Source organism: Aureobasidium pullulans, assembly GCF_000721785.1.
Source record: "Aureobasidium pullulans EXF-150 unplaced genomic scaffold scaffold_3, whole genome shotgun sequence".
NCBI lineage: Eukaryota > Fungi > Ascomycota > Dothideomycetes > Dothideales > Saccotheciaceae > Aureobasidium > Aureobasidium pullulans.
The window spans coordinates 596,905-620,550 of NW_021941023.1; the positions used below are offsets into that span (position 1 = coordinate 596,905).

General features: G+C 51.5%; 14 protein-coding genes across 14 annotated transcripts; 8 read left to right on the top strand and 6 right to left on the bottom strand.

Annotated features, from left to right (window-relative positions):
• Nucleotides 1–182: 182 nt before the first annotated feature.
• M438DRAFT_332098 (uncharacterized protein) lies at nt 183–2,522 on the bottom strand (the record flags this gene model as incomplete). Its single annotated transcript, XM_029903463.1, has 3 exons — nt 183–717; nt 777–1,808; nt 2,053–2,522. 3 exons carry the CDS (start codon nt 2,520–2,522, stop codon nt 183–185), a joined length of 2,037 nt encoding a protein of 678 aa, XP_029763788.1.
• A 143-nt stretch (nt 2,523–2,665) lies between these two features.
• Nucleotides 2,666–3,357, top strand: M438DRAFT_128768 (uncharacterized protein). Its single transcript, XM_029898807.1, has one exon. The coding sequence runs from the start codon at nt 2,825–2,827 to the stop codon at nt 3,272–3,274; it is 450 nt and encodes a 149-aa protein (XP_029763789.1). The 5' UTR covers nt 2,666–2,824; the 3' UTR covers nt 3,275–3,357.
• A 682-nt stretch (nt 3,358–4,039) lies between these two features.
• Nucleotides 4,040–5,592, top strand: M438DRAFT_342748 (dual specificity protein phosphatase 12). The gene is made up of 4 exons (XM_029904829.1): nt 4,040–4,183; nt 4,317–4,538; nt 4,663–4,998; nt 5,052–5,592. Exons 1-4 carry the CDS (start codon nt 4,134–4,136, stop codon nt 5,398–5,400), a joined length of 957 nt encoding a protein of 318 aa, XP_029763790.1. The 5' UTR covers nt 4,040–4,133; the 3' UTR covers nt 5,401–5,592.
• A 352-nt stretch (nt 5,593–5,944) lies between these two features.
• Nucleotides 5,945–6,723, top strand: M438DRAFT_342749 (acyl-CoA N-acyltransferase). The gene is made up of 3 exons (XM_029904830.1): nt 5,945–6,294; nt 6,360–6,489; nt 6,554–6,723. The coding sequence occupies exons 1-3, from the start codon at nt 5,996–5,998 to the stop codon at nt 6,650–6,652; spliced, it is 528 nt and encodes a 175-aa protein (XP_029763791.1). The 5' UTR covers nt 5,945–5,995; the 3' UTR covers nt 6,653–6,723.
• A 1,267-nt stretch (nt 6,724–7,990) lies between these two features.
• M438DRAFT_332101 (methylammonium permease 3) lies at nt 7,991–9,597 on the top strand (the record flags this gene model as incomplete). The annotated part of the gene is made up of 4 exons (XM_029903464.1): nt 7,991–8,002; nt 8,059–8,141; nt 8,193–8,658; nt 8,707–9,597. The coding sequence occupies 4 exons, from the start codon at nt 7,991–7,993 to the stop codon at nt 9,595–9,597; spliced, it is 1,452 nt and encodes a 483-aa protein (XP_029763792.1).
• A 416-nt stretch (nt 9,598–10,013) lies between these two features.
• On the top strand, nt 10,014–11,457 carry M438DRAFT_371982 (Nuf2 like protein; the record flags this gene model as incomplete). The annotated part of the gene is made up of 2 exons (XM_029908319.1): nt 10,014–10,100; nt 10,162–11,457. 2 exons carry the CDS (start codon nt 10,014–10,016, stop codon nt 11,455–11,457), a joined length of 1,383 nt encoding a protein of 460 aa, XP_029763793.1.
• Nucleotides 11,286–12,608, bottom strand: M438DRAFT_342752 (uncharacterized protein). The gene is made up of 2 exons (XM_029904831.1): nt 11,970–12,608; nt 11,286–11,912 (listed from the first exon to the last, which is right to left on the bottom strand). The coding sequence occupies exons 1-2, from the start codon at nt 12,565–12,567 to the stop codon at nt 11,671–11,673; spliced, it is 840 nt and encodes a 279-aa protein (XP_029763794.1). The 5' UTR covers nt 12,568–12,608; the 3' UTR covers nt 11,286–11,670.
• Nucleotides 12,609–13,117: 509 nt separating this feature from the next.
• Nucleotides 13,118–14,235, top strand: M438DRAFT_342753 (uncharacterized protein). Its single transcript, XM_029904832.1, has one exon. The coding sequence runs from the start codon at nt 13,502–13,504 to the stop codon at nt 14,087–14,089; it is 588 nt and encodes a 195-aa protein (XP_029763795.1). The 5' UTR covers nt 13,118–13,501; the 3' UTR covers nt 14,090–14,235.
• A 310-nt stretch (nt 14,236–14,545) lies between these two features.
• M438DRAFT_342754 (general substrate transporter) lies at nt 14,546–16,154 on the bottom strand. Its single transcript, XM_029904833.1, has 2 exons — nt 16,061–16,154; nt 14,546–16,008 (listed from the first exon to the last, which is right to left on the bottom strand). The coding sequence occupies exons 1-2, from the start codon at nt 16,139–16,141 to the stop codon at nt 14,635–14,637; spliced, it is 1,455 nt and encodes a 484-aa protein (XP_029763796.1). The 5' UTR covers nt 16,142–16,154; the 3' UTR covers nt 14,546–14,634.
• A 42-nt stretch (nt 16,155–16,196) lies between these two features.
• Nucleotides 16,197–16,843, bottom strand: M438DRAFT_128864 (uncharacterized protein). Its single transcript, XM_029898808.1, has one exon. It carries the CDS (start codon nt 16,723–16,725, stop codon nt 16,246–16,248), a length of 480 nt encoding a protein of 159 aa, XP_029763797.1. The 5' UTR covers nt 16,726–16,843; the 3' UTR covers nt 16,197–16,245.
• Nucleotides 16,844–17,930: 1,087 nt separating this feature from the next.
• M438DRAFT_266757 (uncharacterized protein) lies at nt 17,931–20,242 on the bottom strand (the record flags this gene model as incomplete). Its single annotated transcript, XM_029900135.1, has 2 exons — nt 17,931–20,055; nt 20,148–20,242. 2 exons carry the CDS (start codon nt 20,240–20,242, stop codon nt 17,931–17,933), a joined length of 2,220 nt encoding a protein of 739 aa, XP_029763798.1.
• Nucleotides 20,243–20,944: 702 nt separating this feature from the next.
• Nucleotides 20,945–21,840, bottom strand: M438DRAFT_342756 (uncharacterized protein). The gene has a single exon (XM_029904834.1). It carries the CDS (start codon nt 21,657–21,659, stop codon nt 21,279–21,281), a length of 381 nt encoding a protein of 126 aa, XP_029763799.1. The 5' UTR covers nt 21,660–21,840; the 3' UTR covers nt 20,945–21,278.
• Nucleotides 21,841–22,430: 590 nt separating this feature from the next.
• M438DRAFT_371987 (ribosomal protein L6) lies at nt 22,431–23,179 on the top strand (the record flags this gene model as incomplete). The annotated part of the gene is made up of 3 exons (XM_029908320.1): nt 22,431–22,476; nt 22,568–23,049; nt 23,129–23,179. The coding sequence occupies 3 exons, from the start codon at nt 22,431–22,433 to the stop codon at nt 23,177–23,179; spliced, it is 579 nt and encodes a 192-aa protein (XP_029763800.1).
• On the top strand, nt 22,957–23,622 carry M438DRAFT_128947 (uncharacterized protein). The gene is made up of 2 exons (XM_029898809.1): nt 22,957–23,051; nt 23,129–23,622. The coding sequence occupies exon 2, from the start codon at nt 23,209–23,211 to the stop codon at nt 23,539–23,541; it is 333 nt and encodes a 110-aa protein (XP_029763801.1). The 5' UTR covers nt 22,957–23,051; nt 23,129–23,208; the 3' UTR covers nt 23,542–23,622.
• The last annotated feature ends 24 nt before the right edge of the window (nt 23,623–23,646 follow it).

Genomic DNA, 23,646 nt, shown 5'->3' on the forward strand with positions numbered 1-23,646 from the left:
GTTCCCTCGCATCGAACCTACCCCTCTTGTCATGCCATCGGCACGCTACTAGCCAGGGCGAGAGCCCTCTATTATGGCTCCACTATCATGCCAACGATGCAGGGTAAAATGTCATCTTATGCCCCCGACGTCAGCCTTTGTTACACCAGATGTGTCTCTGAATGCAATCCTTCCATGCAATGTCATGCTTCGTGCGGCATCTCTGTGATGACTTCTGGTTTGCCGCCCATAGGTGGCCCGGCTGTATTCGCCATACCCATCATAGGCATCGCCGGTGCACCGTTGTTGTGCATAATGCCGGCCATAGACATGGGTTGAGGCAGTGGTTCGTCACGCATACACGTCGTCTCGAGCATATTGGTCCATTTGCCGCTCGTTCCTGCGTGGCTGTGCTTGAGATGCTGACGGAAGTGATCGGCGCGATAAAACTTCTTTGCTTGGTTGCATTCGCCGAACTTGTGTGTCCCGAGGACGTGGTCGCGTCGGTGGTTCCAGTCTGCTGGGTTGGGGAACTCTTCACCGCAGTAGCCGCAGATGTCTGTTGCTCCATTTGTGGTAGGCGATGTGTGGAAGATTGTCTCAATTGCATTGAGAGCGGCACACGACCAAGAATGACGGCGTAAGTGCAAAGAATTCTGATGTCGCTCCGCTTCATTCTTGTTCTTGAAGCGGTTTGGACAGTAGAGGCATGAGTATTGCTTCTCCATGTGGTGAGCCCTTTTTGTATGTCGTTAGTGAGGGCTTAAGAAGTAGCATTATCAACATTCAAAACTAACCTCAAATCGTCTTCACTTGTGAACTTCTTTGGCTTTTTAGGGCAGCAGTCACATATGTAGATGCCCTGTACGCCAGGAAGACTGTTGTGCCGTGATTGTGGAGCACTGTCGACGGGAGTTTGTAGAGCCGTATGGACGGGAGTGTCAGACATTGTGCGCGAGTAAGCCGGCATAGTTTGTTGAGGCCCAGGGCTTGGATTGTTCAGTGGCTTAGCATTTGTGTATCCCATGGCTCCCAGCTCCGGGTCGATTATAGCTGGCGACATCATGCCAGGCGATATACGTCCTGACGCATAGCTCGTAGCGCTGCTAGAGACGGAAAGCGTGTATGATGAGGCCAGGGAACCATTTCGAGGGTTGTATGATGAGGCAGAAGATATTGAACCATGATGGCTCGGCGCGTACCTCGACGCCGAGATTGAGGGATTACGATTAGGATATTGTTGTAAAGAGCGGCGAGTGTATAAGTCACTGCCACCCGGGGCGCTACTAACGGAAGAGCGGTCCTCGCGTAAGGAATCTCTATGCGGGGACGAAGCGCGCCTCTTCATGCCTGGTTTTGCGTGGAGTTGGAAATCATCGCGATCGTTGAGATTCAGGTCCTTCATCTGACCCTCCTCTGTAGAAAACTCGTCATGCAAGAACATTGATTGATCATAACTGCTGCGATGCGAGGCGTTGTCGTCAAATTGAAAACTCGAGTGTCGCAGTGCTGTCGGCCGGCTGTTCTCCGGATTGAAGTTGGGGTTGCGGAAGGGACCGGGCGAGGCAGCACTCGATACAGACCATCTAAAGGTCGAGCTGTCGACCGAAGGATGGCGCCTTTCAGATGAAGAGGTAGAGAGATGCCTTGAGGCGTGTTCTGCAGTCGGCTCGGCACCAGGGGACACGGCTCCTGTGGTTTCCGGGCCGCCTGAAACCGAAAGTCTATTGGGCGTGTTCGGTCCGCCGATCTTTGAGAGCAAGTTTCTATCATAAGCCTGCGATGAGGTGCTGAGTGATCGTTGCTCCAGTTGTCGTTCGCTCTGAAGTCTGTAGAGTTTGTTGTCAGTATTCACGATTCTATAGCAACGGTGGATAGTCCGTGTCTTCAAAAGCCGAAGCGTCGGCCGGGCTTCGACCCAAGCCGTAAACACATCAACAGTCAACAAAGCCCTCGTATATTGACTGGCAGCATCATGGGCTACCAATCCGGACGGCAAATGTTTGAGATTTTGATCGGATCGCGATTGATATGCGACAAGCGTGACATGAAGAAAATGGCAGAATAACACACCTATAGCCAGAGAGTTTTGATTCGTCTTTTTCGCAAGGATCGATCATGGCCTCAGAGTTGCGATGCGGCGCGGTGACGGTGGACATGGAGCTGCCTCTCCGGGAGGCGTCTATTTCATGTTGTGTGTGGTCGTCGCCTTCGGAGCCCTGATGCGCCTTGTTGCCGCCCAGCAGACTCGAACCGGGCCTGACAGTGGCGGCCTTGCCAAAGTCGGTCCAGTGCTGATCGACATATTCCTTGTTGAAAAACATCCATTCTTTCTGCTGCGCCTGGGGCGTCATGTCGTCGGTGAAAACATCGCGGGGCGGCGGGAGGGCTGGTGGCACCGGGGACTCTTGTGCTCGGGATTGAATGGCCATCGGCGACGCCGGCGCATGCAGCGAGCGATGGGGCGAATGGCGAGAATTGGACGGCGGACTGTGGTAGCGGTGGTCGTGAGAGTTGATGCGAATTGAAGGAGTACCACACATGATGGAAGGGCGCGCGCAACTGGAAAGAGCGTTTCACCGTGGGCTACTACTTGGCGAAGCCGGCGCTGTAGGCGTTGACAACTGCCGCTGGGGAGAGAGGGGGCACGACAAGACTCTAAGAACCTAGTGTAAGCTGATGCTGAGGAAAGGAGTCGAGCATGATCAGAGCATCTTGATTCACGTCGCTCCCATCAGCCCTATGTAAAAACACGCAGGCGCTGTTCTCCGCTGCATCCTTGTCACTTGGTGCCCCCCAAGACAGAGAGCAGAATTCAGACATCGCTTCTGTCGATCTCCCAAAAATGCTGTGCCTAGCTGGGAATTCTTCCTCAGTCTGGACCACGCCCAAGGCCCTGCTCCCCACTCAGGTTATCAGGGTCTGCTGCACAAGACGGCAGACTTCGCGACCTCTCCGCCATTCAATGTCTTCTAGAAGTCCTCTGAGCTGTTTGTGCACCGCCATGTGCCACGCAGCACTCACCCGTTCTCATACGACGCCCAGCTCGTCCGCCATACGCCCGTACACACACCCACTCAATCTCATTCGCGAGGAGAAAAGGCCTTCGACCTTCCATCGTTCAGCCGTCCTAGTCAGCAGAGTCCAAGCGCGTGTGAAAAAAGAGACCGAACTTCCTTCAAGGTCTAAACTTGCTGCTTGGCAGCATGGCTTCTGTTGGTACGTACACCAAGGGAACAGGTGCCTCCTAAAGCCCCGTTTCCATGCAAGTTCGCCGTTCCATGTTCCCACTTGACCATGCCCCACGTTTTGGCCGTGGATACATGCAAAGAGGCACGATTCATGCAAAAGTGCTCTGTGTTTGCTTAAGCGTGAGTTGCATGTAGAGAGGACCCGCCTGTGACTAGTTGGTCCTGTAGCCGAAGAGCTACCCCTCTGATGGTGAGATTGTCCTTGGGATCATGCCAATCTACTCGATATTCAATTTTAGAGCATTGCGGCAGTGACTGTCCCATGTACCTCGTCCCAGAGCCATGTCTCTGCCTGTGGTCCTAAGCCGCCTTATGCCCTACGGACTCGACATTTCAAGCCACTTAATATAACCGGCAAAACACAAAATCGACGACCTCCACGGGCTGGCGCGAGTCAAACTCTCCATGTGCTCGTGGATAGTGCTAGCAGCTATCTAAACACGCCTGCGCAGACCGATTTTGCTCAAGCGTGACGACAAAGCTTGTCCGACGGCTTGCATCAGGCTGTGGATGGTGAGGATCTCAAGTTTGGCTGGCCAGACCTATGTGCCACTGCTGCAGAATGGAAAGAGCCGCCGCCCCTGACTGAGAAGCAGTGACCAAGGGGGTCTGAGAAGGGCGATCGGGCAAGGCTGCAAGGAACTTGCACAAAGAGAAGCACCAAAAGCCCAAAAGGTCAGCATGGCAATGTTTAACGACGATATCGGCGAACCAAGTCCGTGCATGTGAGTGCATAATTTGTGTAGACATGCCAAGTGAAAATGTGCACACGCTGCGGTGACCCCAAACCATCCATCCACCTTGAGGCGGCGACTTGTGTGCATCAAAGCAAAGAAAGTTATTCGAATCCATTTGCCTTCTTTACAACATCACCCCCAACTTATCCAACAACACGACGCTATCATGTCTTTGCTTGACAAAGTTCCTGGCGATCTCAAGCTTTACATCGGAGGGTGCGTAAAATCTGATCTTTCTCGATGAATTCTTTTTCTATGCAGCAATGTGACGAACACACCCTTATCACTATCTCCTCAATTCAGAAAGAACAAGACATCTGTTGGAAAAGTCTACTGACTCCAAGTGTAGTATCTTCACACTACGACGCAAGGATCAACTCGCAGAGGCCGGCATCACACATGTACTATCCGTGTTGAGACTTCCGCTCGAGGAGAAGCTGTTCGAAGGATACAAACACATGGTCGTCGAAGTTGATGACGTCGAGGACGAAAATCTGCTAGAGCACTTCCCGAAAGCCACTCAGTTTATCGAAGATGGTCTTGCATCTGGAGGTGCAGTCCTTGTACACTGGTAAGTTTAATATGCTTGGCCGTTCTTCGTTCTGCATTCTATCGTTTTCAAGTTGCAGAAAAATAGAGTCTTTTGGCCTCCAACCTTCTTCTAGCACACGAACAAGCTAACGCATCAACAATAGTGCCATGGGCAAGTCAAGATCAGCAACATGCGTTATTGCGTACCTGATGCAGAAGTATCATATCTCTCCATCGGAGGCCTTAGAGCAAATCAGACAGAGTAGACCGCTCTGTGAGCCTAATGAAGGATTCATGAAGCAGCTGGAACTCTATCATGAGATGAACACCCCAGAGAGTGTAGAAGATACACCGACGTACCAACGCTGGGTATACCAGCGTGAGGTAGAGATGAGCCGTGCCTGCGGACAGGCCCCGGAAGCAGAGAAGATTCGCTTTGAGGATGAGCATGTGGCAGCGAAGGATGACGGTGGTTTTGACATGCGATGCCGAAAGTGCAGGTAAGTCATTCCTGTTGAGTGACAGACCACCAGAAACGTTAACGAAGTCGCAGACGCACACTAGCGACATCACAATTCCTGATCGCCCACCAAGCTCAAAGAGGTCCGGCTGATTCCTGCACACATTACTTCCTAGATCCTCTGTCATGGATGCGACCCGAGCTGGAGAAGGGGGAAGTTGAAGGAAGGCTGGAATGTCCTAACGAAAAGTGCAAAGCCAACGTGGGCAAATATGCCTGGCAAGGTATGCGATGCAGTTGTGGCGAGTGGATAGTGCCAGCCATCAGTCTGTCAAAGGGAAGGATAGATGAGGCGAAGAGACGGGCTGTCAATCCCAGTGCGATGGGTATTCGTATGCCCGCAATGGCGACTCCGAGAGGACCCGGGCAGAACAATCTCTAAATGATGATGCAATCTCGAGATTGCGTACTGGGAAGCTAGAGACAACAGCTGCGATTTCGCAAATGGAAATCCCATCAGAGCAGGAGAATACCTGAAAACAAAGGTGCCAGTCGGTTGTTATCGACAGTCGTCAATGCCATTTTCAGAAATATACCTTGATGGTTTAGCTGCTTGTAAAGCCTGTACATTGCCTTCAAGCGACCAGGAAGTGCATTGGGAACGGCCTCGTGAATCTGAACCTCACATATCAGTGATGAGATGAGGATAACTCCAGTTGTTGAAGGTATGTGTTCAGAAGACAGACAGACTGCTGATCAGATGGGCCTAACTCAATCGTGATCTAAATTTGGCACCGCTGCAGGAACAGCCGCGCGGAGGCTCAAGCTGTCGTCCGGGGAAACTCGAGTCCAAAATATTGTGACCAGGACAACTTTCTCCCCGAACAACTACAACTTCTCGCATTGCACATTGTCATCGCTTAGAAGCTTGCGTCCAACCGTCCACATATGCGCAACCAGTAGTATACCGGAAAAGCCAAAACAACTCTCTCCAAAGCTCCTCCTCGATCACCCCTCGACGGCCGACAGATCACACCATGTCTTCCGAGTCTCTCTTCTCACCCGACCTCATCTCGTCCGAAGTCGCGGCTGCCCTTCCAGAGGGCTACACAATTCGTCCTCTGCAAAAGAGCGACTACCATGCCGGCTTCCTAGACGTGCTCGCCGTCCTCACCACCGTCGGCGATGTTTCAGAACAAGACTTCAACGAGCGCTTCCAAGAGATGCAGGCATCTGGTGCGCTGGGAAAAGGTGCAGGTGGCTACCACACATTGGTCATTCTGAACGGCGAGAACAAGATTGTCGGCACTGGTGCCTTGATTGTCGAGAAGAAGTTGTGAGTCTCAAGAAAGAGGAGAGATACGTCCAAAGAGACTTTGGTACTGATACGGGTGACAATAGTATCCACAGCCTGGGTCAGGTTGGACACATCGAGGATATCGCTGTTGCAAAGGACCAGCAAGGAAAGAAGCTGGGTCTGCGCATCATTCAAGCGTTGGACCACGTTGCTGAGAAGGTCGGCTGCTACAAGGTTTGTTTCTTTTCCGTCTTTGAAGTCTACCATGAGTATCACAATGCTGACTTTCGACATACAGACCATCCTCGACTGCTCAGAGGCCAACGAGGGCTTCTATGTCAAGTGCGGCTTCAAGCGTGCTGGCCTAGAGATGGCCCATTACTACAATAAGCCTTGAAAACACCCCCATGCTACATTTTCCAGGTCCAGGCGTTTCAAAATATGGCGATATACAAGATACATCCAGGTAAGAGATTGAGGAGTTCTGGTCTAAGCATGCCTTTCTCTAGAACACAATGCAGGTCTAATGACACATTTAATCGCACCAAAAAGACTCCATCAGAAGCTCACCTCTCTCACAATACAAGACTATAGTACTTGGTTGGTGTCCCACTTGCTAATCACAATGATGCTATCTTTGTCTGATTTCAGGCTCAACATTGGCGAGGCCAGTTTACTACTTCGTGAGGGGTCAGTCGTCAGGATTCTTGGATGCTAAGAACTGTTCGCTTGAAATGTGATGCCCAGGCACCGCTACTACATAAGCACAGTTACACTGCATGAAAGGATGGCTCAAAGGTGCCTTCTAACAGTGGGCACGCCAAAACATTGGCATGCTTATTTGTGGAAGAACTTACCTGATATGTTCAACATCACGCTTACACTCTATTTCTCGTGCCCAGACATGCATGTCGGACAATTTATAGCCAAAGTTGACGCAGAGTTCGTGGTTCAGGATTGGCCGTCTTGCCCGCAGGAGTTGGTTGGTCAAAGCTGGGCAAACGCAGCCCGCATCAGTTCAACGAATCCTTTGGCTGCGCTTCGACGAAACTTCTCAACTCTGCTGACAAGACAACAAGGAGCTCCAACAACATTTCTGTCCGACCCTGGTCACCGACACATGGTGCCATATAGCCCGGGAACGAAATGAGTACGAAACGAAATTAGTCAACGAATCGTTACGACCGGCCATGGAAACGGCTTCTTATATCCATCGCTAGCGCGCCCTCGGGAGCGCCTCGTGGAGGAATCCTTATCTCTGGGAAGGTCGGAACCTCACCTGTACACCCAACTTGCCCATGTGCTCGGAACAACAGGCCATAGAAAGTCGGTAACCTCAAGCCCCCATGAACCACTAAGCCGGATGTTTCGACATTTTCCGACGTTTACAAAGAAAAGACTCAGATGCCGACAACGCTTTCTTTGAAATGGATGCTTTGATATCTGGTTTCCTTATCTCTTGGCGTCTGGATGCGAGTAGGAGTAGAAGGATCGTGTGGGTGATGGGGCAATAGTATGGAACACGGGAGGAGTCGCGAAGATAAAGGATGCCCTATGATTGCAATGTGGGAGGATAGATGAGTTGTTGACCGGTAACGGGGTGTTGCATGAAAGGTAGAAATACCCTGCAGGTCCGCTCTCGCATATCACTCATCCTGGATCATATATTTCTCTCTCTCGCTACTTTTGAACTGCTTGCTTGCAAAGCAGCAGTCATCGCTCTCGTCTTATCATAATGTCGACAGCAGTAAGTCCAGCCTCCTGGTCGGGTCTTGAGTCACCCTACTCACATCTCACTCCTAGCCTGAGTTCAACTCTTCCCAACCCGCTGGAGGTAACCCTCTGGAGGTTGATGTCAATGCCCAATATGCAGGTCTTGAGTTCCAGTAAGACAATCACAAAAGATATCATACCATCATCCACTAATTGCAACTTAGCTATGTTTACCTCATGGTCTGCGCGTTCCTCGTCTACATGATTATCCCTGGTATCGGTCTGTTGTATGGTGGTCTGGCACACAAGAAGAGTGGACTGTCACTACTCTTCCAAAGTATGATGGTCGGTGCCATCGTGACTTTCCAGTGGATGTTCTGGGGTTACAGTCTTGCCTTCAGTCGCACCGCCGGCCCCTTCATCGGCGACATGGCCAACTTCGGCTTGAGAAATGTTGCCGCTGCTCCCTCTCCTGGCAGTGCTGTCCTTCCTGAGATCGTCTTCTGTCTTTACGAGCTTCTGTTCGCCGCTTGCACAGTACAGATTGTCGTCGGTGGTGCTTTCGAGCGTGGCCGCATCCTGCCTTCCCTCATCTTCGCCTTCTGCTGGTGTACCATTGTCTACTGCCCTATCGCTTGCTGGACATGGAACGCCAACGGCTGGCTCTTCAACCTTCCTTCGCTCGACTATGTAAGTTTTCTTCCTTGACTGCAAAGAGCTTTGCTGACTTCCGTTCAGGCTGGTGGTGGTCCCGTTCACATCGCATCTGGTTGGGCCGCTCTTGCTTACGCTTTGGCTCTCGGCAAGAGAACCTCCAAGGATCATCACGCTAAACACAAGCCTCACAACTCTACCCTCGTGTTTGTCGGCACCGTCCTCATTGTCTTTGGTTGGTTCGGCTTCAACGGTGGAAGTGCTCTCAACGCTTCCGTTCGTGGCATGATGGCTGCCTTCAACACCCAGGTTGCTGCCTCTACTGGTGTCCTTGGTTGGGTTCTTGTTGATGCCATCCGTCACAAGGGTCGCTTTTCGGTTGTTGGTGCTTGCGAGGGTGCCATTGCTGGTCTTGTCGGTATTACTCCTGCTGCTGGTTATGTTAACCCTTGGCTCGGAGCCGTGATCGGATTCCTGACTGCCGTTGTCTGCGCTCTTCTTCAGGACATCAATGACTGGCTTCGCATCGACGACGGTCTTTACGTCTTCAAGCTCCACGGTATCGGTGGTATGATGGGCTCCTTCCTCACCGGTATCTTCGCCAACCAGGCCATCTCCGCTCTCGATGGCGTTACTCTTGCTCCCGGCGCCTACAACGGCAATGGTGTTCAGGTTGGCAAGCAGTTCGCCGAGATCACCGCCATCTCCGCCTACTCATTCGTCGTCAGCTACATTTTGCTCATGATCATCAAGTACATCCCCGGCATGCACCTGCGTGTCGACAAGGAGGCTGAAATCAGAGGTCTTGACCTTGACCAGTTCTTTGACGAGGAGATGGACCACTGGGATTTGAGCCCTGCTGGCATTGATGTTATGCAGTCTGGTCAGACTGACTTCACCCACGGTGTCCCTCAGACTCGCGAGGGCTCCCTTACCCCTAACGAGACTACCCCAGTCACTGCTGAGAAGAAGTAGAGAGGGAGAAGTGCTTGTTAATGTTTTTTTCATTTCTTCATGTTGATACCCGAATGTCTACTTTAGAGCGACACAGTCGTCACTTATCCATATTCACACTTTTTAATGCAAATGACCATTTCCATAATTCGCTGCTGAGAAACTTCTGTATACCTCGATGAATAGTGATACTGCACTTGAATGCTCGGACAGAACAAGACTATGAGAGGAGGAATATTTACAAGTCGTGACTGTGATGAGTACTCCCAGAGGGACCAAGTCAATTTCGATGCAACCCTGTTCTGCTTATCAGATGGTCCGTGCATCGGGTTTGTTTACTACCCCACATTTGGGCAGAAGAGTTTCGAGGCAGTCGACTTTTGCGACAACAAAGAATACCACAAGACAGGACGATAAACATGGCATACAGTGGACGTATGAGTATGGCGCCGCGAGGCTCACAGCAGCCGTCGAGTCAGCCTAGGGCTCGCAAAGAAGACAATGAGGATGCTTTCATGACGCTGGTGAGTCCTAGACTCTTCTCACGACAGCGTGAACACACGACTGACGGCCATCTGTGTACAGCCCGACCGCGAGATTGCAGGATGTATCAGCGACATTGGCATCCCCTTCACCATCCAAGACCTTCAGAAGCCGAACCCTCAGCAGATCCAAAAAGTGTTCGAATGGCTGGCAGAGCTGTTGATGAACACGACGCGCGAGGTCGTTGCGCCTGCCATGAAGGCTGCGGCCGACGACTTGGCTGGCGACGACCCAGATAGGATCTTCACCGCCGACACTCGCGACCTCATGGGTTTCTTCGTCACATTGCGCCGCCTGCTGCTCGAATGTGGCATCAAAGATTTCACCTTCCAGGATCTGTACAAGCCGACACATCCGCGCCTGGTCAAGATCTTCTCCTATGTCATCAACTTCATCCGCTTCCGCGAGTCGCAAACCTCGGTCATCGATGAGTACTTCAACAGCACCGAGCGAACAAAGGCTCAGATTGAGGAGCTTTACAACAGCAACCAAGAAAAGGAGGAGATGTTGCAGGAGATGCAGCGCAACAGGAAGAATGTCGAACAAGCCATGCGTGACAAGGAGAAGAAGAACAGCGAACTCAAAGCCCGCCTGCTCGAGCTCAAAAAGGGCCAGGAGAAGGTGGCCGAGAAGCTAGACCGCGTCAAGTCTGAGCAGAGCAGACTCAAGCAGACCCTCGAGGACAAGCAGACTCAAGCCATCAATGTCAGGAAAGAGGCCGACAAACTGCGTCCATACACACAGCAAAGTCCCGCAGCTCTCGAAACCGCCCTCCGCGACCTCAACGCCAACCTCACAGCCGACAAGTCCGAAATTGACCGACTCGACCGCCGCACCCGTGCCCTTCAGACCAGCACCGATACCTTCACACTTCTCCACGGCGACGTAACAGGACTCACACGCCTCCTAGAAGACCTCCAAACCGAGCTGAAGAAGGAAGATGAAGAAGCCTCTCGCGCAACAAAACACCGCGACGCCCTTTCCGAGCGCACTAACAACGTACTCGAGATCGAACGTCAAGAACGCATCCTCACAAAACAACTCTCCAAAATCCAAGAACGCACAAATAACCTACGACACGGTGCAGAGACCAAAGCAGAAGAAGCCAAGAGACGCATGGAGAGTCTGAAGCAAACGCATTCGGAGCTTGGTCAAGAAAGACGAAAGCGTGGGGAAGAGGTTGAGAGAAGACGTATTAGGATTGAACAGACGGAGAAGAAGATGGCGGATTTGAAGGAGAATATCGATATGGAGGTGCAAAGTGCAAAGGAGGAATACTTGAAGATGGAGTCGCACATCAAGCTCTACATTACAGAGATGGAGCAGAGCTTGGTTTGAAGACTTGGGCGGCATTCATCTTCTTCGGTTTCTTGTTTCTTCTTTCACGCCTTTTTCTCTTTTTCTTCACTTGATATACCCCTCTGGATCGTTGGCGTTGGTTGGTGGACGGTTATGGACATGATTAAATTGCATTATGATTTCTACTTTGATGTTTTGTCTTGATGGTCGTTTATATGCATGTGAGCTTTCCATGAGAACTTCACGGAAGTCTTAAGGCCAGCGCTCCTCCTGCTTCCAGGTACCGTCGGCTTGGTAGATGTAGACCTGTCTGCGTGCCTTTGTGGGGTCGCTGAGGTCGAGCTGCTCAACCTCCTCGGGTTTGATGACGACAACTCTAAAGTTCTTTCTTGCGACGGGGTCGTTGAGGTCCTCGACCTTGGTGCCGAGAGCTAGGTTCTTGTCGTCGTAGGGCTCCGAGGTCGGTTTGCCGGGCGGGGGTGCCTTGAACGAACCTTGATAGTAAGTCAGCATTGAGCTCGTGTGTATCACGATGAAAAGATCAGACATACCTCTCAAACCAGGCGAGTTGTTTCCAAAGTGAGCAGTAAGCTCTTTGTTCCAAGACCACTCTCCCTGCTTGCCCTCATCCACAATTCTCATACGGCTGCCCAATTCACTCTTGACAGTCCTCACACCACTGCTCTCCTTGCTCTGCTCGCTCTCGCCCTCGATATCGGGTCCTACCACGAAAGCTTCACCCTTCAATCTCCACTGCGTACCGGTCTCCTTGATCCAGTAGACAGCCTCACAAGGACCACCACCGCCACTTCCCTGCATCTGCTCTTCCTTGTCCGCATGTCCGCTGCCACTGCTGAACAGCTCGGGCACCTTCATCATTCTAACATCAGAGGTAAAGGTGGGCATTTCGGATTCGAAAACGCGGGGGTTCATGGGTGCTTCGTTGTGCTTGTTCTCGGGCAGTTCGGCCCAGAAACCGCGGAAGATGCAGTAGCGTGCGCGGGGCAGGTAAGGGGTGGGTGAGTCCTTGGGAGCTGCGTGCAGAGAGGAAAAGACGAATTCGGGCGAATCCATCTTGTCGAGGTCCTTGAGGAAGGCCTGCTTCCAGGGAGCAGGCTGGGGGGTGGAAGTGGAGGATGTAGTGGCCATTGTGCGTGTTGCTTGACGGCTTAGGAGGGTGAGACGGGGGATGATTCGAGAAGCTATGTTGACGGTTTTTACAGAAGTTTTGCTTGAAGTTTGTAGCAAGAGGAATTGAGAAGAGGGAAGTGTTTGGGGAGCTCTGGTGATTGAATAGATAATATCTGATCGAGCTGGCTGTCATGACGTACTCGAGATCTCGTTCTCCACATTGCATCGTGGAGGCATCACGCCAGCTCACGATCGCTTTGACCGCATCATGAAGGAACTGTCTCTGTTCCTCTCCATAATCTCCTTCTCAAGCTACGTCTTTGCGATGTCGAGGCATACCATATGTTAAGACGTGTCCTCGGACGCATTCTACCAAGCTCTTTCCAATGCTGTCACTCCAGAGCACACGCCCTCCTCGGCCCGTGGAGCTCTTTCTCCTCCATCACCTTCCCCTCATTCCACCTCCCCATCTTCACCGCTGTGACGAGTGACATGCATGCTATGGCCGTAACTAAATCTTGACCACAATATCCCGAGTCAAGAAGAGTAACACCATGATGCCACTGTGCTACTATTCTAAGCAACCGGGGCCTTGTTGATCAGCCAGGACTGCAACGCTTGCAGCATAAACGGGGTCACATTGTCCATTGCCCTCCGAGTAGTATATTTGACACTTGCCCAGACGACCACTTGGATACGAATCGCACATATTTCTCGACCGTTCTTACCCGGATCTACAATTTATGCTTGACTAAAAATAATCAAGGGTACTTTAGTCAGTTGGAGCGTGTTCGCTGATCGACATCTCCATCAGATATATAAGGTAAGAGCGATGCTCTGTTGAAGACTTCCTTCTCATTCAAACATCTCTCCATCTACAAGACCCACGATAAACCATCTTGACGCAAGACACAAAAGAACATCAATCATCGAACAACAGTTCAAAGCCACAATGAAGTTCACAAACACCATCGCCCTCCTGGCCTCTGCTTCTTCAGCCATAGCAGCACCCCTCGAAGCCCGCCACAACCCAGCCAAACCCTTCGAACTCGACATCTCCTTCAGCAACTCCCCCCTCAACGGACCCATCCAAGCCTCCAACGGCTCCTTCTGGATCGGCAAAAAAGCCTCAACCTCATGCCCCTCCAACATTTCCCCCTGCCCTCCCGGCACCAACACATCCTTCACCTCCTCCGGCGACGGCAAACTCTTCCTCAATGCCGAAGTGCCAGGTGGACAGCAAGTGTACATCCGACCCGATGGACTCCTAACCTACACCATCCCTCACTCCGCCGCCATGCCCGCCGGTTCTCAAATCAGTGGGTTTGAAATCTCGCCGTTGAATCAGGTTGGCAAGTTTTATGATTATTGGTTGTGCAGTGAGGATGCTACGGATAAGGCTTATCGTATTTGGTTGGAGTATAGAGATGAGAATGGAGCGGTCAAGCAGAATGGCTTTACGGGGAAAAATGCATGTACGATGGTCAGTTTGTTGGCTAAGGATGTCAAGGAGGGGTTTGCTGCTTGGGAGTATAACTAGTGTTGGATGAGGAAGAAGAATTATGATAATGATGGGCTCTTACGGGTTATCTGTTCTTGTAGCATGAGTGGTCGCATAGCATGTTCAGATGATAATTGAATCTCACAATGCGATCCGGATAAGCACCAAATCAAATATCACCCTTCTTGGCAACTTGCATCTCCATATCCACGATACTCCTACCACCTTCTTTAGTAAAGCCTGGCCAAAGATGGTGGACTTTAGCTTGGATCTGAGTGGCAGATGCTACTCTAATGATTGGTGACAGTCAAGCTGCGGTGGTAAGGTAGGCACGATCGGGTATTATTCCGGATGAATGCTCGCAAGCTCCTTCCTAAGATGCTCGCCAAACCTGACCTACGGCTTATGACTTGCATATGTTGAGCACATCACTTCAAGCAAGTATAGAAAGGCAGGAGCAAGCCGAGGAAAGTAGAAAATAGCACAATCATATTGTGCGATGCTTGACAGTATCAAACACTCTGGGATATCAAAGCAAAAAAAACCATCATGTCCATCATAAACAACCAATATATACATCACAATCATCTTCTGTCTTCTCTGATCTCATCAATGTGCTCGACTCCGAATTTCTCTCCCTCGGCGTGTCTGGCATCGATGACACCCATCATGTCTCCACCCTTCTCCACGTGGTTCTGACCACCGAACAGAGTGTCAATCTCTTCCAACGTAACGTTCTTGGTCTCGGGAATGCAGAACCAGACAAACACCGCAAGCAACAAGTTGATTCCGGCAAACATGTAGAAAGCGTAGAAACCGCAGTTGTTCAAGAAAGTGGGGAAGAACTGTTGGACGATAAGGTTGGCAACATTCTGCGTCTGTGAAGCCATACCGACAGCTTGAGCGCGGACGTTCATGGAGAAAATCTCCGCCGTCCAGATCCAGACCGTGGCGCCCCATGAAGGCTTGTAGAAGAAGGCGAAGAGGAAGAGTAGGAAGACCACGGCGATACCCACGGGCTCGGATTTTGTGTTGCCGCCGGGTGTTTCTGTCACCACGGCTGCGACGATGACCATGCACATTGCCATGCCCAGGGCACCGATGATGAGGAGGAATTTTCTGCCGAAGCGGTCGACGGTCCAGGTGGCGTTCATGGTGAAGAAGATGGCGAAGGTGGCGTTGAGGGCGTTGATGAGGGCGATGGTGGAGTCGCTGGCGAAGACCTTTTTGTAGATGATTGTGCTGTAGGTGTTGAGTGTGCCTTGACCTGTAATCTGTTGACCGGCGTTGAGGACGAATGCGAGAAGCAGACGCTTGCGGACTGAAGGGTCCTTCCAGAGGGCAGAGTATGAGCTGGAGATGGCTTCCTTTTCGAACTCGAGGGCTTCCTTGATCATGAGAATTTCATCGTCGACTTCTTGCTCGGTGTCGCGGACCTTCATCAAGGATTGCTTGGCCTTGGTGCCGTCGTCACCGTGCTGGAGGTACCATCTAGGGGTCTCGGGGATGAAGAAGACTTGAGACAGGATGAGGACGGGCATGAGGAGTTGGAAGATGGTGACCATTCTCCAGTCCCACTCGCCAAGTTCGGCTCTGTGCTTCGAGCAAGCAAAGTTGACCCAGTAGGCGATGAAGGAACCGACACTGTAGAACATCTGCCAGAAAGACATGATCTTTCCACGAATCTCCGAGGGAGCGAGTTCTCCAATGTAGATGGGTCCGGCAGTCAGAGCAAGACCTTGTCCGAGACCGACAACGACACGACCGACGATGTAGCATGCTAGGTTGTGACGAGGTGTGAAGGTCTGGATGAATGTGGCGATGATAACGAGGGTGGCACCGGAAGCCATACCAACACGACGACCGAAGTAATCAGCAATGGGTCCACCCATGAACCAACCAGCGACGATAGCTCCGACAGTGTAAGCAGTGTTGATGGCACCAATGGTTTGGAGACTCTGTTTGGAGGTCAGTCTTAGACATCTCTTGCGTAAATCAGGGACAACATACGGGCTTGTCAAAGTAAGCGACCCAGTGCTTGGATCCCTGTACAGCATTGAAGACGGATGCATCATAACCGTAGAGAACCATGCATGATGCTGCTACAAGCGAGATGTACCAGTTGTAGGCACGAGTCTTGCTCATGCTAAACTTGCCCATGATTGCGGTGGTCTTTCTTGAACGACAGGGAAAGACTATGGAACGAAGGCAGCGAGTAGTAGGCAGAGTTGAGCCTGTGTGGAACGATTGAGGTGTTGTCCAAGGAAAGGTCGTGGTCGCAGAAGGCCCGTGATAGGGTCGTAGTGCTCGGCGAGATTGATCCTTAGATGTACAAAGAAAGAGATACACAGAAGGAGGGCAGGCCTTGTTAAATATTGCAGATCCAATCTCTCCTCACGAAATGGAACAATATCCCCCCGTATCTTCCTCCCCCACGCCACTCCAGGCCGGCACAGACCATGATATGGGGTCGTTGGTAGACCATGCTCTTTCTGGTAGTCAAAGTTCTGCCCATCTGGGGACCCCAGGCCTGTCCTGCTCAGTCTCCACCTGGATGTCGTTTCTCGCTTGTCCCTCACGGAAAATATATCACATGGAATTGGATTGTTCCGCCAATCAGTGGCGTCTCCGTTTCGACCAGGGCTCATGTGCACTAGAGCCTCGCCGCTGTGCATCCAGTACCAGCCGGTCGCGCCGGAACGCGCTATTGAATCTGGAGTGCAGCATGACGAGATTACGAAGCCTCTTGATTTCGTTGCTTTCTTCTTGCCATGAAGTTTTTGGTTCAAGATGTGGTTGCAAAGATGTTGTTTCGTGGAAGGACAAACATTTGAGTTCTGGTGGCTTTCGCGCCGGCTTCTTGCGGCCGAGGCTTTGAAGGAAAAAAGGCGAGCTTTGTTTCAAGGCGATCTCACGTGCGGCATCTGTTTATTGTTGTCAGAGACTCGACCTCACGTGGAGCTTCCCAGACTGCATTCATTCGATTAGGGCATGGTAGAAGGTGGGTGGGTGCACCGATGCTTGCAATAAAAAAAAAGAGAGGTCTCAGAAGTCCAGACGTCGAGAAAGTCCCCCCACCGCACAAGCCCTCGCTCTCTCCACGGGGCCCCTCGATGGGTCCACTCTTCGAGAAGGATTGCATGTGCGGATCAATCAATTCACCAAGCGAACAGATTCTTTCATTCTTCCACCTCATGATGTTTTGGAAAAGCTGAGTTGGCCATGGAGAAAATCGATTCCATGGTTCAAAGGTGTACCAAAGGACGTCGTTAGTACTTGGGTACTTCACGGATTTGGCATCTTTGCTCAAGCTCCGCCAATGAATGAAGGCGAGTCTTGATCACGACGACTCGCGTTTGCTAGAGAGCCGAGTCCTTGGCTGGCATGTCTTCCTGCTCTCGGTCTTGCTTGGCTATCAGCTATGTCCTCAACGTAAATTGGACGACAGAATCGTCCTCCTGAGTGAATCACCCCATCCTTTGACATGTCTATGAGGGAGGCACCAAAGCAGTAGTAGGCCTATCTATCAGATACAAGTGAAGTACGGCATCCAGTACAAGGAGTAAATTGATAGAAAGATTGCTGTGTGAATCCACCATATGGTAACGGGCTGGATGACAACACCTTCCTCCTGTCTCAAGCAGTCGAGCTCACTGGATGTGGTGACCGCAAGCTGATAGGCTAATTTGCGATACGCGCCGGACAAATAGGGAGGAACGGGAAAAATATGCTTCTTTGCGTAGACAAGATGTCAGCGACCGTGGTCTAGGTCTTGGAATTACATTTGTGTTTTTTCGTTATCGTAAGGAGACATCTACTGCAACATTATGATAGTGACCGATCTTGCCCGTAGGCGTGGTCATGGATCGGTGATGCTTAATCAGTCAACTTGTTCCGAGGATTCATGGACATGCATGTTCTTCAGTCCTTCTGTGGCCGCACTCGCGCCGTTCGTGGCAGGCACCTTCTTCTTCTTGACTGGACGCTTCTTCTTCACGCCCATGCTCAGTGGTGCCTCCTTGATCCAGCGGCAGATTGCCTCAGCTCTTTCGGTTGAGATGGGGTATTCCTTGCCGTCATCTTGTGCCCAGCGTTTGGCCGCAGGGGCGCGATTACCGTGTCCGTCATACAATGGTCCACTTAAACCCTCTTCATCCTCAATCGCTCTACGTTCGCGAGCACGGACGGCTTTCTGAAAGCTCTCTTCGTCGACGACGCGCTCGTCTCCTAGAGCATCAATGATCGCCTCTTGCTTTCTACGCTCACGTTTTTGTTCTTCGCTTTCGGAGACAGTGTTCTTCACGGTCATGGCACCTGCAGATGCACTTCCGTTTTGCGCACCTGCTGTGGCATCTGGCTCCGACTGAGGCGTGAGAGGAGCCGATTGACAGAGCTTCTGCCAAGGTTGTGACAAGCCAATCCAGTTGTTTGCGCGTCGCAAGACCTCGATCCAGTCAGCTCGTGCGGGTGAACGGGCAGCTTGAAAGATGGGATAGCCATCTGCGAGGCGAGCAAGACGGGCAGCATTGTGGGCGTGTCGTAGAAGTTCGGTCGGTGAGGTTTGAATCAAAGCATGCGCTAGTAACAAGGAGTGCAGCCCGTCAGTAAGAAGAGGATGATATGTGATGGCTTCGCGGGTGCTGATTGGCATTGAGCCCTCGCTTTGCGACGAGTGTTCTGCAGAAGGAAATACAGGAAGATCTGGTAGCGGCTTCTCGGCAAACAGAGCCGAGGAAGGATAAATCTTTCGATGAGGGATTCTGGGCCATCCATTTGCATCCCAATCCAAGCCAGAATCCGAGTTTTGTGTTGATCGGTGTGATGATATAGAGTCCACCGTCGGACTACTCCTTCCTGATGATGAATGGCTGTTCCATTCTAGCAAGCGATTGCGCTGTATCGTTGTCTGTTTATTACCGTTCGCCAACTCATTGATTCTACGAGTAATCTCCTCGATGATCTCCACAGGCAGGCCAGGTGTGTAATCAAAGTAACCGAGGAAGGCAAGATAGTCCTTTAGGGCCCTTTTGGCGTTGGTCTTGACTTTCTTTCGCGCATCCAGTCTCACCTGGTGAGCCTCTTTTTCTTGCGCCGACATGGGAATTGACTCTCCTTGCTCACTTTTGAGCCGTGATTTTTCGAGACCATCCAAAGCAGCATGGACGTTCTCACACGCTATGCTGAGATAGACACCGGCGCGATTGAACAGCATCTGTTGCTCCAAGCTACTTGGCTGGTCTTCTTCTTTCAATTGTGGTACCTGTCTCCAGTCTCTACCACTCCTGTTCCATCGGTCTTGCTCTTCTTTGAAGTGCTTGGCCACGACCAACTGGTCAGTTCCGGGCTTGTGTAGTTTCTTGAGCTCCTGGGCTATCCTGAGGCCTAGAGTCAGATCGCTGGCAGCTCCTTCGTATTGGCCTTTGAAAATCTGAACAAGAGCGCGGGTACGCAATGGAGCACCCTGTAGCTCCCAGGGTGAATTCAAGATGACATCGTCGAGTGGTTCAAGTGGAGTATACTGTTCCATCATCCTTGAAGGAATCTTCTCGTGGAAGAAGTGAACGTATTTGGCCTCGGTGTCCGTCTGGTCGCGCCTTAGAACATGTAATGCGACTTCTTCTAGAGAAGTTGTGGATTGCATTGTCGCAACACTTGCTGCGACCTCATCCAGGGAGTATGCCTTCGCTAGCAATCGCGCAGCCTTCTGCCGTATCTTGTATATGCGTTCCTTGCTCATCTTCGGCGCTTGTGGCCCTCCTTGTCCAAATGGATCCAGATAGTTGAGCGAACTGTTCATGGCCGTCGTCGACATTCCGTTCGAGGCGCGTACCGCATCTTCTGTTGCTTCGTCGACTGCGCGTCGAATTTTGACTACATCGTAGAAGACGGCAGGGTCAATCAACCGAGGGAGCGGTTGTGTATAATTCTGGTGAGCGAGTGAATCCAGAATCTCGGGTGGTAGTTGCAACCATGGACCGTGGAAGGATGATATGTATCGCCAGTGTCTATGGGTTGTATGTCAGTTATATGCGTCCCAAGAGCCAGGGTAGAAGGACGCGCGGGAAACAAAGTGGCAGAGAAGATAGCACCTACTCACTTATTGCGGCATATGATCAAAGAAGATGCTGAAGATGCGCCTGCCGCGGTATTTTGCTGGCCATTCTGCGCGTTTGCGCCCTTCTTGTTTGCCATTAGGATGCTGTAAACGAATGTGTCTTATGTCATTGTTGACTTTCGGAATGTTTCAAGCAAACTGACATGAAAACAATCGCTTTAAATCATGGCGGCTTCACCCGCCAAGGTCGACTCGGACTCGACGTCGACATCGATGAGGCTCCCTTGCAGGTGAAGCTCCGGCTTTGGACGAGCTTTGCCATGAACATCACAAGTTCCATGCTTTCTTGTCGGCCATCTTGTAAGCAGAAAGACATGAGGCCTCGTTATTCAAAAGCAACTTTTGGTCAGAAGGCGGAGAGCATACGGAAACAGCATTACACGTCACAGGCACATGCACGGATCTTGATGGGAAAGATAAATAGCTTGGTTGACTGTGTATGGCACATATGAATAGAACAACATCGGTTCATGAATAGCTTGCTCATCTTGGTTTCCGCTCGACTGGCGTACTTATCTTCAGCACCAACGTAAAGGTGTGAGCAAATCGCTGAAGTGATTTTTTAGACAGGTTGACTCCTGTTCGACTTGCTTGCTCGACTGGTATGCAGTGAAGACACTGTGAGTCAGCTGCTGGTCTCATCAACACTACCGCGGACCCTCGAGGAGTCGACGCCGGGTTTGCGTGCTGGTTCAGGGAGATTCTTGTGAAAGATTCTTGAGAAATTCTTGAAGAGCCTCTACCACAACTAGCATTCTGGAGGGAAGCGGACAGCAGTATACACGTGCTGTCGACGCTGCATCAGAGCCTTGTCGCCGGCAGGATCAGCATCTTCGATTCTTGGAGTGCCATGGGCCTTCCGCAAGCTCTCGTGGTGTCGAAGGGCGGGGCCTTCGCGAGAGCAAGCAGCTCAGCATAACCACTCGATTCTTTGATTCAGGAGGTCGTAACCTCGATTCTGAGACATCTTCGAGGACAGGGCACTCGGCCGCGTACAGCTCCCAGATGCGAAGTGGGTGAGACAGCTCATCTGATGGTTGCTGGCGGCAAGCTGCCCGTGTCCTCTGGGCTTCTTGTCGGAAGCAGATCGGCAAGTGGCCGACTTGCAATCCACTATCCGACGATCTTTGTAGGCAGTAAAGCCAATCCGTTGTACGGAGGAGTTTGTTTTAAGTCGGTTCGCAGTCTCGGCACAGTTTCCCTAGCAAGGTGCGAACTCATTAAAAACGAGCTCCTCCGAAGGCAGTAATGCCAATCCTTTGTAGGCGTAAAGCCAATCCTTTGTGCTGTTCGGATGGGACTCAACGACTCGTAAGCGAACTGGACGTCTCCAGTCGGAAGGAAGTGGAACGGGCAAGGCTGGCCAACGACTTCGAGTGGTCCGCAAAGGTCCTCCAAGAAGATGTCGAGCATCCAAAGGTCACCGTTCTTCCCCGAGTCGGAGTCGCGCATAACCAAAACAACGATCCTGAGCAACAGTGAAGTTGCGATCATTCTTGTCGAGATTTCTCGCGCGAAGACGGTGGTGTCTGGCGATACTCTTCATCGACGACTTCACACGCGGGGTCGGGCAGAACACGCTTACCGAGCCACCCGCGTGATGAGACTGACGCCTGCGTTCCGGTCAAGACGTGCGATGATATGGGTCGAAACCCGCTGTCACTACACACAGTCGAGACGGTCCGACAGGCGTGAGAAGGAAAGAGGGAAGTCGCGAAGCGGAGTCAGGGCAGGTTATATAGGAGACGCCTTGGCGCGTCGAGCAACACCGACCTCCCCAGCCACCAGAACAGTCATCCGACGTGAGCGAATAACAGCTTGAATGGAGGCGTTCCTCGAACAACTTCGCAGCAAGACTACCATGCCTTAAAATTCACATCACTTTAACCATAGAAGTGATCAATTCCCTGTTCCATACGATATGAGTGTGCAAGAGACCGGGAGCATCACTTGCTAGATATTATCGATACCTATTCTCACCACTTGAATACCACATTTCGTGATGACTACAAGCCCTTCACCGAAAGTCTGTCTTTGCAATATTTCCCATGACCATGATCGGTGCAACATGTGTATTGTGCTCAAGGTGTCCAGTCCGAAGAGAGTAAAAGTGATGGCGGCGCTCGGACCACTTACCGCCAAGCCCACACAGCTCGCTTGGGCTTTTGACTGAATTTTGCAACCGCGACCTCCAATCCGGCAGCGACGACCAGCGACGACGACAACTTCCCTTCGACACCCCGTCAATCCAGTTATTTCGCCAAAATGAAGTACATTCACTCGAAGGAGACTCTCACCATCCCCGACGGTGGTACGTTTGCGCAACACCCGTCTGCTGTCTGCCGAGACAGAGACCGAGGAGGACATACAGAAAAGAGCGCTTTGGACTGACTCCCACGCAGTCAAGGTCGAGATCAAGACCAGACATGTCACCGTCACCGGCCCCCGTGGCGTTCTCCAGAAGTCGCTCCAGCACTTGGCTGTCTGCTTCTCGCACCCCGAGAAGAACATCATCGACATCGAGATGCACCACGGTGCCCGCAAGAACGTCGCCGCTCTCCGCACCGTCCGCACCATCATCTACAACATGATCGTTGGTGTCACCAAGGGCTACAAGTACAAGATGCGCTACGTCTACGCCCATTTCCCCATCAACGTCAACCTCGAGAAGAACAACGAGACTGGCCGCATGGAGGTTGAGATCAGAAACTTCTTGGGCGAGAAGCTCGTTCGCCGTGTCGTTATGGCCGACGGTGTCGAGGTCGAGGCTTCCAAGAACGTCAAGGACGAGCTGCAGCTCACCGGTAACGACCTCGAGAAGGTCTCCCAGAGCGCTGCCGACATCCAGCAGATCTGCAGAGTCCGCAACAAGGATATCAGAAAGGTGCGCATGCCTCCCCGCGCGCCCCCGACGGCTGTCGCATCGCATCATCTGGAATACCCCTGGCTAACACATACTACAGTTCTTGGACGGTCTCTACGTCTCGGAGCGCGGCAACATCGTCGAGGAGTAAGCGACAACTTGTTTCATCAACTTTGGCGAATGACGGATCAGGGCACTTTGCTGTACGGGCTGCGTAGCGCTTCAATGAAAATGGGCAAAATTTTCGCGGACCAAAAATTCATTAACGACTTCAAAAAGAAAGACTCCTTGTTCTGTTCACTGAACGTCTCTATACCCGCCAACTCGAGCGCCCAGCAGTGCTTTGAATTATTTCGTATTTTGTTCGATACCGAAACTACGCCCCATAAACACCCAATACCCGTTCGATCCACAGCAGCAGACATTCGCTTTGCGCCTGATGTAACATTCTGTACACGGTCGTCAAAAGCAGAAACTGATACCCTTCCTCTTTCCAAATCCTTATTCTGGTGATATCGCTGAATGTTGTGCCTCCCATGCTGAAATACGAAAGGTTGTCAAGTGACATTAAATAAACAAAAGAACGTATTTTCTACCTTGATTTCTCAAGGTCAGGTA

What these genes read in the sequence shown, in the direction of transcription:
- M438DRAFT_128768 (XM_029898807.1), top strand. Translation starts at nt 2,825, where the DNA reads ATGCTGTGCCTAGCTGGGAATTCTTCCTCAGTCTGGACCACGCCCAAG.
- M438DRAFT_342748 (XM_029904829.1), top strand. Translation starts at nt 4,134, where the DNA reads ATGTCTTTGCTTGACAAAGTTCCTGGCGATCTCAAGCTTTACATCGGA. An exon ending in CTCAAGCTTTACATCGGAGG is followed by an intron (nt 4,184 to 4,316) that starts GTGCGTAAAATC and finishes CTCCAAGTGTAG; the next exon opens with TATCTTCACACTACGACGCA. An exon ending in GGTGCAGTCCTTGTACACTG is followed by an intron (nt 4,539 to 4,662) that starts GTAAGTTTAATA and finishes CATCAACAATAG; the next exon opens with TGCCATGGGCAAGTCAAGAT.
- M438DRAFT_342749 (XM_029904830.1), top strand. Translation starts at nt 5,996, where the DNA reads ATGTCTTCCGAGTCTCTCTTCTCACCCGACCTCATCTCGTCCGAAGTC. An exon ending in TTGATTGTCGAGAAGAAGTT is followed by an intron (nt 6,295 to 6,359) that starts GTGAGTCTCAAG and finishes GGGTGACAATAG; the next exon opens with TATCCACAGCCTGGGTCAGG. An exon ending in AGAAGGTCGGCTGCTACAAG is followed by an intron (nt 6,490 to 6,553) that starts GTTTGTTTCTTT and finishes TTCGACATACAG; the next exon opens with ACCATCCTCGACTGCTCAGA.
- M438DRAFT_342752 (XM_029904831.1), bottom strand. Translation starts at nt 12,567, where the DNA reads ATGGCCACTACATCCTCCACTTCCACCCCCCAGCCTGCTCCCTGGAAG. An exon ending in CAACTCGCCTGGTTTGAGAG is followed by an intron (nt 11,913 to 11,969) that starts GTATGTCTGATC and finishes CTTACTATCAAG; the next exon opens with GTTCGTTCAAGGCACCCCCG.
- M438DRAFT_342753 (XM_029904832.1), top strand. Translation starts at nt 13,502, where the DNA reads ATGAAGTTCACAAACACCATCGCCCTCCTGGCCTCTGCTTCTTCAGCC.
- M438DRAFT_342754 (XM_029904833.1), bottom strand. Translation starts at nt 16,141, where the DNA reads ATGGTTCTCTACGGTTATGATGCATCCGTCTTCAATGCTGTACAGGGA. An exon ending in TCGCTTACTTTGACAAGCCC is followed by an intron (nt 16,009 to 16,060) that starts GTATGTTGTCCC and finishes ACCTCCAAACAG; the next exon opens with AGTCTCCAAACCATTGGTGC.
- M438DRAFT_128864 (XM_029898808.1), bottom strand. Translation starts at nt 16,725, where the DNA reads ATGCACAGCGGCGAGGCTCTAGTGCACATGAGCCCTGGTCGAAACGGA.
- M438DRAFT_342756 (XM_029904834.1), bottom strand. Translation starts at nt 21,659, where the DNA reads ATGATCGCAACTTCACTGTTGCTCAGGATCGTTGTTTTGGTTATGCGC.
- M438DRAFT_128947 (XM_029898809.1), top strand. Translation starts at nt 23,209, where the DNA reads ATGACGGATCAGGGCACTTTGCTGTACGGGCTGCGTAGCGCTTCAATG.